The sequence below is a fragment of the Symphodus melops genome, assembly GCF_947650265.1.
Source record: "Symphodus melops genome assembly, chromosome: 11".
Classification (NCBI taxonomy): Eukaryota; Metazoa; Chordata; class Actinopteri; order Labriformes; family Labridae; genus Symphodus; species Symphodus melops.
In genome coordinates this window covers 21,973,248-21,986,888 of record NC_136701.1, presented here as the reverse complement: position 1 = coordinate 21,986,888, position 13,641 = coordinate 21,973,248, and the positions used below count along the sequence as shown (strand labels likewise).

Genomic DNA, 13,641 nt, shown 5'->3' with positions numbered 1-13,641 from the left:
TTCAACTGTAACTATATCCATGAATGCCTGTCTGCTAATTTAAAAGACGTTGTCGTTGCATGTTAAATCATTGTCATTGCTCAAACCCCTTTAACTTAATGGTTAGAACGCCAAACATACTTGGACATGGCGTTATAGGAAACCTATGACACAGACTGGCCTCCTTGTAACTTATTTCACTGAATGTAGTGTCGGTTGAAGTTGAGTGAAGTTTTAGCTTCTGATATGAAGACAAAAAAAATAGAGTCCACTCGCTTGGCAACACCTAAATAAATATTGTTTTGCTACACCTTCCTGCTGCCCTTCTCCGTAATGGAGACAAATCGAGCCCTTCTTCCTCTAAGCCAGTGTGTGAGACACATAATCTGCCTTTTGGAGTCTTGTTACCTCAAAGAAGCTCATCTCTGTTTCCCTAAATATATATTTAGAAGAACATGACAGACTGTGCAACTCACATGGCACATTCCAAAAATCAGTGTGTTGCCCTTGTCGTGACACAGTGACACTTCTTATATTACTCACAGGACTCATTATAAATGCAAACATAGTCCCTGGAAGTAAGATATCATTTCAGCGTGTTTATGCATTTTGAGCTGTTTGTATCATGAACCACTTCTGTTTGAGGAAGTTATCAGACTGATCCAGATGAGGCTTCTGTAGTTGTACACTCTTTCTTTGAGTAATGGCAGCCTCCAGCTCTCTCGCCCTGCAGTAATCTGTAGACTACTGAAACCTTGTTTCTGAACTGGTTAGGCTTTGCTGTGTGTAAAAATACCTCCGACACATAGCAAGGGGGCTGCAGGCCTGTGCTGGCCGTCACCTGTTCAACTTGCTGTACCCACGAGTGTCTATATCTCCGGTTTTTATCTGACCCTCACAGACAGACATGTTTCCGTGACTGTCCTCTTAGTATATAAAATGGGAATATGACAGGGGTCCTATACAATATAGCACATGTGAGATAAACAGCATGAGGTCTATATTTGTCTGTATTGGTCTGTATTTGCCAAAGATAAAATCCTAATAGAATAAAACCTGCCTCTCCACAGATAAATGCTGTCTAATCATCATGATGGTTATACTGGGGGACCAAAGTATGACTTGAAGTCCTGGTTTAGTGCTTCCCAGTTGCTGTGTAACTGGAGCCACGGCCTGCGACAGCCGGGGTGGGTGACAGTCAGGGTGTTTGGTGGTGGGGGATTAAGGGCTCTTCCTCTCTGTCTTTTACTCTCGCTCTCTCAAACTTAACATGTATATATAGTGCAGTGTCGGGCAGAGGAGAGGTCTTGGAAACATGATGGAAGCACGCAGTTTTCGGATATTTTGTGGAGCGGTAACTATTCTCTGGACTTTCATGATTCTTCAAGGTAAGTGGCGCAGTGGCAAACATTTGGCACATATCCCTCCGCTGGATCGTTGTCATATTATCAAAGTGATCTTCAGCCAATCATGTGCAGCCAGAAGATCAGGGTTCAGAGAGATATCTGCCTCTTAAGCTTGAACAACATTTATTTGCATGCCAGAGAAAACTTCCTAAACATTAGATCTTCTGACAAGTTGTTAAAACAGTACTAATACAGAGCATATCTAAATATAGTCGACGCACATATGTAAACAGTTTATGTTTATTAATCTGCACAATGGATAGCCATCTGATTGGATGTTTATGAGCCTTTTTGGTGAACTTTCTTACCTTGTTTATACCTCAGCTTTTTATAGTTTTGTCCTATTCAACTGACACTAATGTCATCCAAAATTCTCTGCTCTGATGAATGCAGCAGCTGCATTTCATCAAATGGGCCCTAAATGTTATTGAGTGAATAAAGCTGCCTGCGCTTTATCATAAGAACAGCAGTGCTGAAATGTGTAAGGGCGCTCTGGTTGGCAGTGATGGAGTTCTGTTACAGCAGGTCAACACACGTCCAGAAAGACAGCTGATGCAGTGTAAGCAGAAAAGTCAAAATTACTTGAAGGTTCTCTGGAAAGGATGACACGTGTACTCCTAGGGATGCAAATCCATCGTCAGTCTGGATAAAAAGGTTTAGAAAGTTGAGGTCGTCTGAGACCATCTCTCTGTGGTTCAGATCGCACAAAAAAAACGTCTGTGAAAAGTTTCGGACATGGTAAAGATTGATCCTTAATAAATACTACAACTACTTTGATGTTACTGTAACAGAAGAGTGTTTGGGGACAGTATTGTTGGACTGGTGTCCAAACCGTATACCCTTGATAAAAAAAAAAAAAAACATGTTGTAAATAAGACTAATGTATGTCAAAAGCTTCGTCTCAAGGGAACTGTATGTTATGTGCATGAATTGATAACATGATTATTTTGTTGAATGTATCTGTAAACACTCAGCTGATCTTAAAGCGTCGGTTTTAAATCAAACTACATTGAGATGTGATGTCAGGTATCATGCTGGGACTTCTTAATGGCCTTCATTGAGATGAGATGACCAGAACATGATGCAGTGTCCTGTATCAACAGGACAGAGTTGACCTTTGATTCTCCTGTGTGCATCATTTCAGGTGGAGAGTGTATTTGACACAGAGACAGAGTCAGTTCAGGTTAGCTTGGCTTGCAATGACCTTAGTCAGCAGTCATGTTGTAATGTTTACTTTTGTCGTTATGTTGTTCTGACACTGTTTTGCTGCGTGACTTGCACGTTTCAGGTCAGCTGAGTGAAAACACTTAGAACAGCAATTCTGACTTTGTGCTACCCAGTGCCACCGAGGATTTGAGCTATCGAACCAGTTTCTGATTTTAAAGTCTGTGTTCATCTTAAGGCTCTGCCTTTATCTTTCCATCATCCCTCTCCAATCTTCACTCTGAGCAACTAACCTTGTTTCATACCTAAACATAATGTTTAAGTCATCTTCATTTTACTGAACATAAATAGCATAATAATATAACTGAGCTTATTGCATTGCATTAAAAAGAATACAATATACTAATTAGACCTGATTTTAAAGTCAGTGTTCTCTCTGTTCAGAGAGACATTTCTGTAAAATGCAATTACGATTTGAATTTGCTTGATTTCAGTCGAGATGCATTTAGATATAACATAAGTCTTATTGGTTAATAATTAACACAATCTCATTATTTTCAAAGTCCCTGGCAAAGTGAGATATCTCACAGAGTGTCTGTATACGACCTGCTTCACTGATTGTCCCGAGGGAGAATTACAGCTCTTAACTATGTGACATATGCGTGCCAGATTGAACCAGACAGACCTTGGACTAAATGCATCATGGGGGTTGACATCTTTACTGCTCTGTTGTATGTGTTTCTGTCATATTTTTTGCTCACGAGTGATATTGATGATTATTGTAGATGACCTGAGTGTGACTTAACATCCTGGTTTAGAGTTACCCAGCTGCTGTGTAACCTGAGCGTCGGATAGTGACAGTTGGCATCGAACTGAGTAAGGCTCTGAAATAATCTTTGCCTTTTCTCTCAGTCTCTTTGGAAGTTTATACTGAACTGTACTACAGATAGGGAACACAGTTTGACAAGAAGAACTCTCGGTTTAGTTATCATGTGTCCCAAATCTTCTGTAGTAATAACTACAGACCCATATCAAACTTGCCTTTCTTAGGCAAGATAAGAGCCTTTGTGCAACTTAACATTTTTATGGTACAAAATAAATACTTCAGAGTTTTCCAGTCTGGATTTAGGTCAAAGCACAGCACTGAGACTGCTCTTATCAAAGTGCTAAATGATATCTATGTGAACCGTGGTGCATCTAGAGTCTCAGTTTTAGTGCTACTGGATCTTAGTACTGCATTTGATACAATGGACCATAACAGACTGCTGGACAGACTTGAAAACTGGCTTGGAGTTTCTGGAACTGCCTTAAATTGGTTTAAATCTTACTTGCAGGACAGGGACTACACTGTGTCTGTTGGTAATTATGAATCTGAGCATGTGAAGATCACCTGTGGAGTTCCTCAAGGTTCCATCCCTGGGCCGCTTTTATTTAACATCTACAGGCTCCCTCTCATTCAGATCATGGAATATTACAACAATTCCTATCATAATTATGCAGATGACACACAACTCTATATATCCGTGTCAACGAATGACCACAGTCCCTTATATTCACTGAGCAAGTCCATCAACAAAATCACTGAGTGGATGTGTCAGAACTTCTTACAACTGAACCCAGAAAAGACTGAGGTGATTGGTTTTGGCCCCAAAGAGGAAAGGTCAGAGGTCAGGGCTTGTCTTGACTCCATGTCCTTAAGAACAAAAAATCAAGGCAGAAATCTGGATGTGATTATGGACTCAGACCAGAAATTCAACAACCACATTAAGATGGTAACAAAACACCAACAAATTGGTCCACTGTTCTGTCTTTAGAATGGAGTCATGAAAAGGCCAGAAATACACCTTGGAAAAAAAAAGTGTTTGGATGTAAATGTATGAAGTTTTTGAGTTGATTGTAGAGGAACATCGTGGGTATTTATTGAAAACGTTTGTAAAGGTTGTTTCTATTTACCACAATGGTTTTCAGTTTATAACATGATATCCAGTCTTCTCAAAACATAGATTACTGTTTTGTCCTGCTATTGGCTGTTTAGGGATATTTTATCTGAGGAGAGACGTGTATATATGAGTTATAAGAGCTTCACATGTCACAGCTGTTTCATGATGTTACATGTGATAGCCATTGCCACATCTCTTGAGGATTTGTAAACAGGTCCGCTATGGTTGCAACTTTTAGGTCTCTTCCTGAGCTGTATTAGACAAAAGCCATCGAAGGATTTCATAAATAAAAAAAGTTCAAAAACAAACAGTGATTATATAGAAGCTTTAGTTGTCCACGCAACAAACCATAATTGCACTGCCACAGATTACAATGAAAACTTACACATTGTTGAAGAAAACAAATTTAGATTTGCTCAACAGTCAAAGGAGGGGAGCTTGTAGGGTAAATCACAACATATCCTGTTACAACCAAAATGGTCTCGGTGTTTCTTGGTTGCACACAATAGTAGTAGTGGTAGTTTTGGCTACATTAGCTAACATTTGCTTCTGCAGGCTTTAGTCAGCTTTGTAAACTAAAGGTTGTATCATATGAAATACATTTGAAGGAGTAAAACTCTAAAGTGCGTTTCATTGTTGAAGGGTGCATACAGTCCGTAAAGACTATGTCTGCTTTCATATAAAAAAAATTTAGGGAAAAGCTATTTATTATGTTTGATTGAATGTGATCACCAGACATACCTTAAACAGTTTTGCACATGAACCCAAACCATTTCTTTTCTTTCACGCAGTTCAGTGTAATCAGGAGTCAGAGCTGATGAAACACTTGTTCAAACGCTACAACAAGAATATCCGCCCTGTGGTTCATCCAGAAGACAAAGTGGAGGTTATGATCAAGCTGACCCTCACTAACCTGATCTCTCTGGTAAGTATGACACTTAAAAAGGAGCATGACCACACATACCATCACTTCTACAGGACACTAGCAATAACCATCATTATTTTGGTCTTAGCTTCAGACGATGACCACAATAAATTATGTTACCTGGACTATAAACTTATATCTTCAGCACCTTCAGCTCAAGTAATCATCGTACTTTTTCACTTATACCACAGAATGAAAAGGAGGAGACTCTCACGACCAATGTGTGGGTTGAGATTGTGAGTTTTCCCTTTCTTCATACTTATGTTATACTTTGATTTGTACAAATCCTTGCAAGGCTCTAGCAATGTTTAATTTGCCAACAGGACTCATTCCTTGTGACTTTACCTGGCCTAAGTTGTGTCTAGTTGTACTCTTTCTCGTGTGTCATGCACAGCAATGGAGTGATTTTCGCCTCTCCTGGAACAAATCTGACTATTATGGCATTGAAATGATTCGTGTCCCATACAGCTATGTTTGGCTTCCTGACATCGTCCTTGAGAACAAGTAAGACAGTAGCAAAGTATCCCAGCATGCATGCGAGTATACACATTTTTTATTGTGTTTTTTCTGGTATAAACCACTGGGCCAACTCTTTCTGTTTTTTATCCTCAATCTCTGCAGCATTGATGGCAAATTTGATGTTGCCTACTATGCCAATGTTTTGATCAGTGATGGTGGTTGGATGTATTGGCTGCCTCCTGCCATCTACCGTAGCACTTGTTCCATTGAGATTACCTTCTTTCCGTTTGACTTCCAGAACTGCACACTAGCATTCAGGTGTGCGGAAACTACTGAAATTAAAATACATTTACAGGAGATGCATCCAAGGAAAAATGATTTTTGAATCACTCTATCTATCTCTCTGCATCGATCACTAGATCCCAGACGTACAGTGCCAATGAACTAAACCTGATCTTGGCTGTTGGTGATGAAGGCGAAACAATTGAATGGGTCGACATCGACCCTGAGGCTTTCACAGGTACAGTACATACAGCTACATTAATACCCCAATATGTTAAAACAGAACAATTCTCTGTTATTTTTTATTTGTCACACATCAGAGAATGGCGAGTGGGCCATCGTCCATCGCCCAGCCCGGAAGCACATCAACTGGCGGTATTCCCCAGATGACTTGGAGTATCAGGAGATCTTGTTCAATATAATCATACAAAGGAAGCCCCTTTTCTACATCATCAATATCATCCTGCCATGCTCCCTCATCTCCTCACTGGTTGTGTTGGCCTACTTCCTACCTGCACAGGGTTTGTAAAGCCATACCGTTCATAGTTCATAATGTCTGAGCTCTAAAAGTACTGGGACAAAAAAAACGTATAATTGTTATATTCAGTGCCCTCCTCTGTGATCTAAATCTCTGCTGTCTCTTTTTCAGCTGGGGGACAAAAGTTGACTGTGTCCATCTCTGTCTTGCTGGCTCAGACTGTCTTCCTCTTTCTTATTGCTCAGAAGATCCCTGAGACATCCAAGTCTACTCCTCTCATTGGCAAGTGAGTCACAGAGCAATGTCTGATGACATCTGCTAAGGGTTGTTGTTTCCATGTTAATCCCCACAGTTTGTTTCTTCTCACAAATACGGATCTTCTCTCATGTCCTTCCTAGGTATCTTATCTTTGTCATGAGTGTCACTACTCTCATTGCCACAAATCAAATTGTGGTGCTGAACTTTTCACTGCGAAGCCCAAGCACTCATACAATGTCCAACACCATCAAGCATGTAAGTACATCCTGTGCAGTTAAATTATTCAAAATATATTTTATGTCCTACTATTACTAACTAGATATATCATAACTGCTCCCTGCAGGTGTTCCTGGAGATGGTACCTCGCTTTCTTGGCATGTCCCCTCTGGTGGATGACAGTGAAGTAACAACAGAGATGAATGGAGTGAGGGAGCGGCGGCGCAGCTCCTTTGGCCTCATGCAGAGAGCAGAGGAATATGTTCTGAAACAACCTCGCAGTGAAATGATGTTTGACAAACAAAAAGAGAGACATGGTTTCAAGGGATCAAAAAGTAAGTTTCCTAAAACCACAGCTGGTGCGTCTCTTGAGTAATCAACCCAGAGTCATGAGGTGTTTTGGGTCTATGTTTATCAGACAACCTCGCCTGGGCGACCAAGTCGGGGATGATCAGTCTTTAGCAGCTGAGGACTGATCCTTCCCATTTAACTGCAATGCAAACACTGCACAATCGTCCAGGAAGCTTTTGTTCATGCACAACGTGCACTGTTCAATCTGAAACTGGCTATCAACCTAATAAAGACAAATGCATGTTATTCTCGAGACCCACAAACGTTGCAGAGGATGGATTACATATCAGCATTTTGTCAGGACACAGCATTCAAAGAGTCTCAGAATACACATATTAGTGTATCTTAGTGTCTGGTTACACCACAAACTCCCATTCAAATTCAACATTGATACCCTGGCCAGCAAATTAAATGCATTGCTCCACTTGCTTTGTCATTGTGCAGCCCATCTTGACCTGGTGGATATTTAAATCCCTAAAGCCCCGTTTCCACACAGCAGTCCGGTACAGATCAGTACAGTTTGGTACGGTTCGATTAAGCCTGATCCCATTTGTGTTTCCACAGCCACCCGTGCCCTATTTGTTAGGCGGCATGTAAGCCGGATGCCGATAGCCGCTACGTAATAGCATCACATGATAGCAGCTAACAGCTTACAGCTAACCGCTAACTAATAAATTGGAGAAAAATGCAACAAAAAACAAAACCAACAATGGAAGACATCCAGCAATTCATCTACTTTATTACAAAAACTCAATCAAGCTTTGTTTCAGAGAAGGCTATGTGCGGTGAGGAGAAATAAATGTGTGTTTACAATCTACGGTTTAAACACGGAAGAATTTTGTTTTCTGATGTCACTCGGGAAGTGACTATTCTTTCGACCAATCAGCGAACTGCAGTGTTTAGCTCCAACTTTTTGGGTCGGTTTGAAATTCTTGGCACCCCAACTGGGGGGTCCCAAAAAGTAGGGCGGTATAGATCAGTTATGTGGGAATCTTTCCCGGGATTAGTGCCTGAAAACACTGCAAAATGCGCGCCGTACCGAGACGAACCGATCTGAACCGCTTGTTGGAAACGGGGCTTAAGATTCTTGCAAAATCTTTAACTTTTCATTTGGGGTGTTTATTCCCCCCTCTTCTCAGGTAACTCTTTGGGAATCTTTTCAGCTTTGTGTGTGGGTGTTCGCTTACTGAAGATGCAGTTTGGGGTACTAACGCTCACGGTTGCCATCTCTCTGACATGCCAACTTTCTCTCCAGCCATCACCATGCCATTAATTGGTAGAAAGCTAATGTGTCATGGAAGTCACTGGCAAGGCCAGATTAGACACGTTTCTTGCAACACAATCAGGTACAACTATCTTTAGTGTTGAAACCTAGGTCAAAGGGTGTTTCTGAACTTTTTTCATCAGACACTGATACCTGGAAGACCCAGCTTGGGATGATAAGTCCTGGGCTAGGGTCCAAGTAGCTCCCTGTACCATAGTGCAAAAGTCTACTTCTAAAACCAATTCTGACTTTCTTTAAAGCCGAAGTTTGGTGCATGAACACATGATCGTTTCTGAGCTAAAATCATGGCTTAATATTCTTTCTGCTATAAAATGTAAGTGCCTTTTTGTATAAACACGTTGAATCATTTGTGCTATCTTTCATCACATTTCATTGACTTTAAATAATCCACCTAATTGTGTACTTTCAGGAAAGTCCTTCAATCCCTCCTTTTGTGCCTTTTCACTGTCAAAGATGCCTGTGACTGCCTCTGCAATGCTGTTGTATGCTGTGGTCTAACTGTCAGTGTCTCTCTCCCCCTAGTGGATAACATGGATGTCAGCAGCACTGCAAACCTCTATAAGAGTTTGGCGCAAAATGCACCTGAGATCAAGCAGTGTGTGGATGCCTGCAACTTCATTGCTGAGAGTACAAGACAACGAAATGATATTGGATCTGTGAGTGTTACTTTAAATTGATCTATTATTTTCTAAATTACCATCACATCCTTGAAAACAACCTTATTCAAAATGACAGTTCTGAATGGTTCGAGTCACACTGCTCTCTCATTTGCCTCTCTACTCGTTTCAAATAAAGGAAATTGAAAGCTGGGTACTGATTGGGAAGATGATCGACAAGGTGTGTTTCTGGGCTGCCATGCTACTCTTCATCTTTGGCACGGTGTGGATCTTCTTAACAGGACACTTCAACGTGGCACCTGAATTTCCATTTCCTGGAGACAACAAAAAATATGTCCCAAGTTAAAAGAAAAAAATGTCCAGACTACAACCACTTACTATCATTTAACCCTTACAAGAGACGCTGCGCCCCAGTAACAGATTCAGCAGCAGAGGGATTTCATTTAAACTTGCAACTTAGTTCTTGGTCATTCATTTGAGATCTTTGGATGCATACATGTTAAATGGCTGAATGGTGTCTTGATGTTTTAAAACATCCCCCTCGTCATTTTAAAGTATGTGTGGGGTGTAAAGTGAATGTGAGTTAAGCTTATTTAGACTTCAGGTCAATAGGCTGATTTACCACCACGCTGACTTTTTCTCTGTTTCAGCAAAGAACTTATCAGAACTATGACGCACTTACGTTTTTGAATGCTTCCATGAGCACTGTACTGGATTTATAAGTAGATATAAAGATAGCTCTTTGATGGACTTTTTAAACATGCAATGTCCTTTACTTGCCAGTCCTCCAGTGGCTGATCAGAAGCGTTCATGTCCCAGAGTGTAAACATATACACTGCAGCCTGGACATGTTTTCCTGCATGTACAATGTCTTATAAGAGTAGACTGTGTGTGTAACCTGAGCCAGCTGACTCTGAATTAAAGCTATAATCTCTGTACTATGATTTATTTATTAGAACTTTTTGTTCGGGGCAGATGACTCAGGGGTGTATTGTCCAAAATGAATTGTGCCATGTTTTATAAATAAATATTACATTTCATTCATCAATGTGTATACATGATAGACTGTGTCTGCTGGTTATTATCAGTGTTTGTCATTCTGCCGACACACTGAAGTATGCAAGTGTAAACATACTTTCAGAAACAAACAAAATGTTTTCACTCTCCAAATCAACCATGAGAGTGAAAACATTGAGCCACCGTGCTGGGATTAGAACTAGAGATAAATTACGCTGCTTGTTAAGATCTGTTTTGGTTTCTTGAAGTTTGAATTTTAGATGAACACAAATCTACAGAGCGGAGATTTCTAGTGTTCAAGAGCAAATAAAAGAAATGACATGATTGTCAAGTGAAGTAAATCCATAAAAGAAACAAAGCACAAGAGTCACAGCAGCTGTGAGAATACATCTCCTGTGTTGGACTCCTTGTAGCTTGTAGGCTGAGATACCATCTTGTTCTTAATCTTTGTATAAGCAAAAAGCATTCAAAACAACATTTAAATGCATTGACAGAGGCTCACAGTGTGAGACTGAATGAGTTCAAATAGATTCATAGTTTAATATACTGTATTTAGAACAACATACTGTGCAACTCACATGGCACATCCCAGAAATTACTCACAGGACTGATTATGAATGAAGGAAGTTATCAGACTGATCCAGATGAGGCTTCTGTAGATGTTTTTTTTTTTTTTTTTTTTTTTAGCAATGGCAGCCTCCAGCTATCGCCCTGCAGTAATCTGTAAACTACTGTAAACTAACTACAGTTAGGCTGTGCTGTGTGTATAAATACCTCCGACACATAGCAAGGGGGCTGCAGGCCTGTGCTGGTCGTCACCTGTTCAACTTGCTGTACCCACGGGTGTCTGTATCTCTGGTTTTTATCTGACACGCACACACGCGCACACACTGCATTTTTCTGTGACTATCTTCTTAGAATATGATTGTAATCATTAATGGGAATATGACAGGGGTCCTATAAAATATAGCACATGTGAGATAAACAGCATGAGATCTCACTGTATTTGTTCACATTTATATAAAGTGCAGTTACGGGCAGAGGAGAGGTCTTGGAAAACTGATGGAAGCACGCAGTTTTCGGATATTTTGTGGAGCGGTAACTATTCTCGGGACTTTAATGATTCTTCAAGGTAAGTGGAGCAGTGGAAAACGTTTGGCACGTACCCCTCCGCTGGATCGTTGTCATACTATTAAAGTGATCTGTAGCCAAACATGTGCAGCTAGAAGATCAGGGTTCAGAGAGATATCTATCTATCTATCTATCTATCTATCTATCTATCTATCTATCTATCTATCTATCTATCTATCTATCTATCTATCTATCTATCTATCTATCTATCTATCTATCTATCTATCTATCTATCTATCTATCTATCTATCTATCTATCTATCTATCTGAACACCCTGCAGAGTTCGCCTACTTAGAAATTATGGAGGTGTTTGAAATTTACACTGTTGGTGCATTTTCACTGTGAGAGACAGAATTAAAAAAATACAAAAAAAACAAAATCAGGAAATCACATTGTATGATTTTTAAGTAATTTTTTTGTATTTTATTGCTGCACATAAGTATTTGAACACCTGACAAAATCAGTGTTATTATTTGGTACAGAAGCCTTTGTTTGCAATTTCAGAGGTCAAACTTTTCCTGTAGCTCTTGACCAAGTTTGCACACACTGCAACAGGGATTTTGGCCCACTCCCCCACACAGATCTTCTCTAGATCTGTCAGATTTCGCGGCTGTTGCTGTGCAACAGAGAGTTTCAGCTCCCTTCAAAGATTTTCTATTGGATTTAGGTCTGATGACTGGCTAGGCCACTCCAGAACCTTGATATGCTTCTTACAGAGCCACTCCAGGTGATCCTGGCTGTGTGCTCCCGGTCATTGTCATGTTGGAAGACCCAGTCATGACCCATCTTCAATGCTATGACTGAGAGAAGGAGGTTGTTGCTCAAAATCTCACAATACATGGCCCCATTCATCCTTCCTTTAATACAGTGCAGTCATCCTCTCCCCTTCGCTGAAAAGCACCCCAAAGCATGATGTTTCCACCCCCATGCTTCACAGTAGGGATGGTGTTCTTTGGATGGCACAAATCCTTCTTTTTCCTCCAAACACAGCGAGTGAAGTTCAGACCAAAGAGTTCTATTTTGGTCTGATCTGAACACATGACTTTCTCCCATGCCTTCTCTGGATCATCCAGATGGTCATTGGCAAACTTCAGCCGGGCGTGGACATGTGATGACTTGAGCAGGGGAACATATACTGTGTAATGCATGACTTTAAACCATGATGGCAAAATGTTCTACCGACAGTAACCTTTGAAACTGTGGTTCCAGTTCTCTTCAGGTCATCAGCTTCTCCGGCTGATTCCTCACTTTTCTTATCATCAGTGATACCCCACGAGGTGAGATCTTGTGTGTAGCATCAGTCCGAGGGAGACTGACAGTCATCTTTACCCTCTTCCATTTTCTAACAATTGCTCCAACAGTTGATCTTTTTTCACCAAGCTGCTTGGCAATTCCCTTTTCAGCCTTGTGGAGGTCTACTCTTTTGTCTCGGGTGTCTTTTAACAGCTCTTTGGTCTTGTCCATGGTAGCAGTTGGAGTCTGACTGACTGTGGTTGGACAGGTGTCTTTAACGAGCTCAAAAAGGTGCTACTAATTTAGATTAGAAAGTGGAGTGGAGGTGGACTTTTTAAAAGCAGAGTAAAAGGTCCTTGAGAGAGGTGTTCAAATACTTACGTGCAGAATAAAATACACTCTGTTGTTCAGATCACACGAAAAAACTCAGTGAAAAGTTTCTGACATAGACAAAATTCATCCTTAATTGAAACTAAAATTACTTTGATGTTACTGTAACAGAAGTGTTATTGTTTGGGGACAGTATTGTTGGCCTTGATAAAAAAAAACATGTTGTAAATAAGACTAATGTAAACCTTTGTCTAGGGGGAACGATATGTTATGTGCATAAATTGATAACGTGATTATTTTGAACTGTGGGGGAAATTGTGTTGAATGTAACTGTAAACACTCAGCTGATCTTAAAGCGTCGGTTTTAAATCAAACTAAATTGAGATGTGATGTCAGGTATCATGCTGGGACTTCTTAATGGCCTTCATTGAGATGAGATGACCAGAACATGATGCAGTGTCCTGTATCAACAGGACAGAGTTGACCTTTGATTCTCCTGTGTGCATCATTTCAGGTGGAGAGTGTATTTGACACAGAGACAGAGTCAGTTCAGGTTAGCTTGGCTTGCA

At 40.4% G+C, this 13,641-nt stretch overlaps 1 protein-coding gene across 1 annotated transcript; it reads left to right on the top strand.

Moving 5' to 3' along the window:
* The first annotated feature begins 1,188 nt into the window (after window positions 1–1,188).
* Window positions 1,189–9,842, top strand: chrne (cholinergic receptor, nicotinic, epsilon). Its single transcript, XM_079355916.1, has 12 exons — window positions 1,189–1,367; window positions 5,281–5,414; window positions 5,606–5,650; window positions 5,809–5,918; window positions 6,036–6,191; window positions 6,293–6,393; window positions 6,476–6,676; window positions 6,805–6,919; window positions 7,032–7,146; window positions 7,235–7,442; window positions 9,266–9,399; window positions 9,539–9,842. Exons 1-12 carry the CDS (start codon window positions 1,295–1,297, stop codon window positions 9,704–9,706), a joined length of 1,560 nt encoding a protein of 519 aa, XP_079212042.1. The 5' UTR covers window positions 1,189–1,294; the 3' UTR covers window positions 9,707–9,842.
* The last annotated feature ends 3,799 nt before the right edge of the window (window positions 9,843–13,641 follow it).

What these genes read in the sequence shown, in the direction of transcription:
- chrne (XM_079355916.1), top strand. Translation starts at nt 1,295, where the DNA reads ATGATGGAAGCACGCAGTTTTCGGATATTTTGTGGAGCGGTAACTATT. An exon ending in GACATCGTCCTTGAGAACAA is followed by an intron (nt 5,919 to 6,035) that starts GTAAGACAGTAG and finishes CAATCTCTGCAG; the next exon opens with CATTGATGGCAAATTTGATG. An exon ending in AACGAAATGATATTGGATCT is followed by an intron (nt 9,400 to 9,538) that starts GTGAGTGTTACT and finishes TTTCAAATAAAG; the next exon opens with GAAATTGAAAGCTGGGTACT.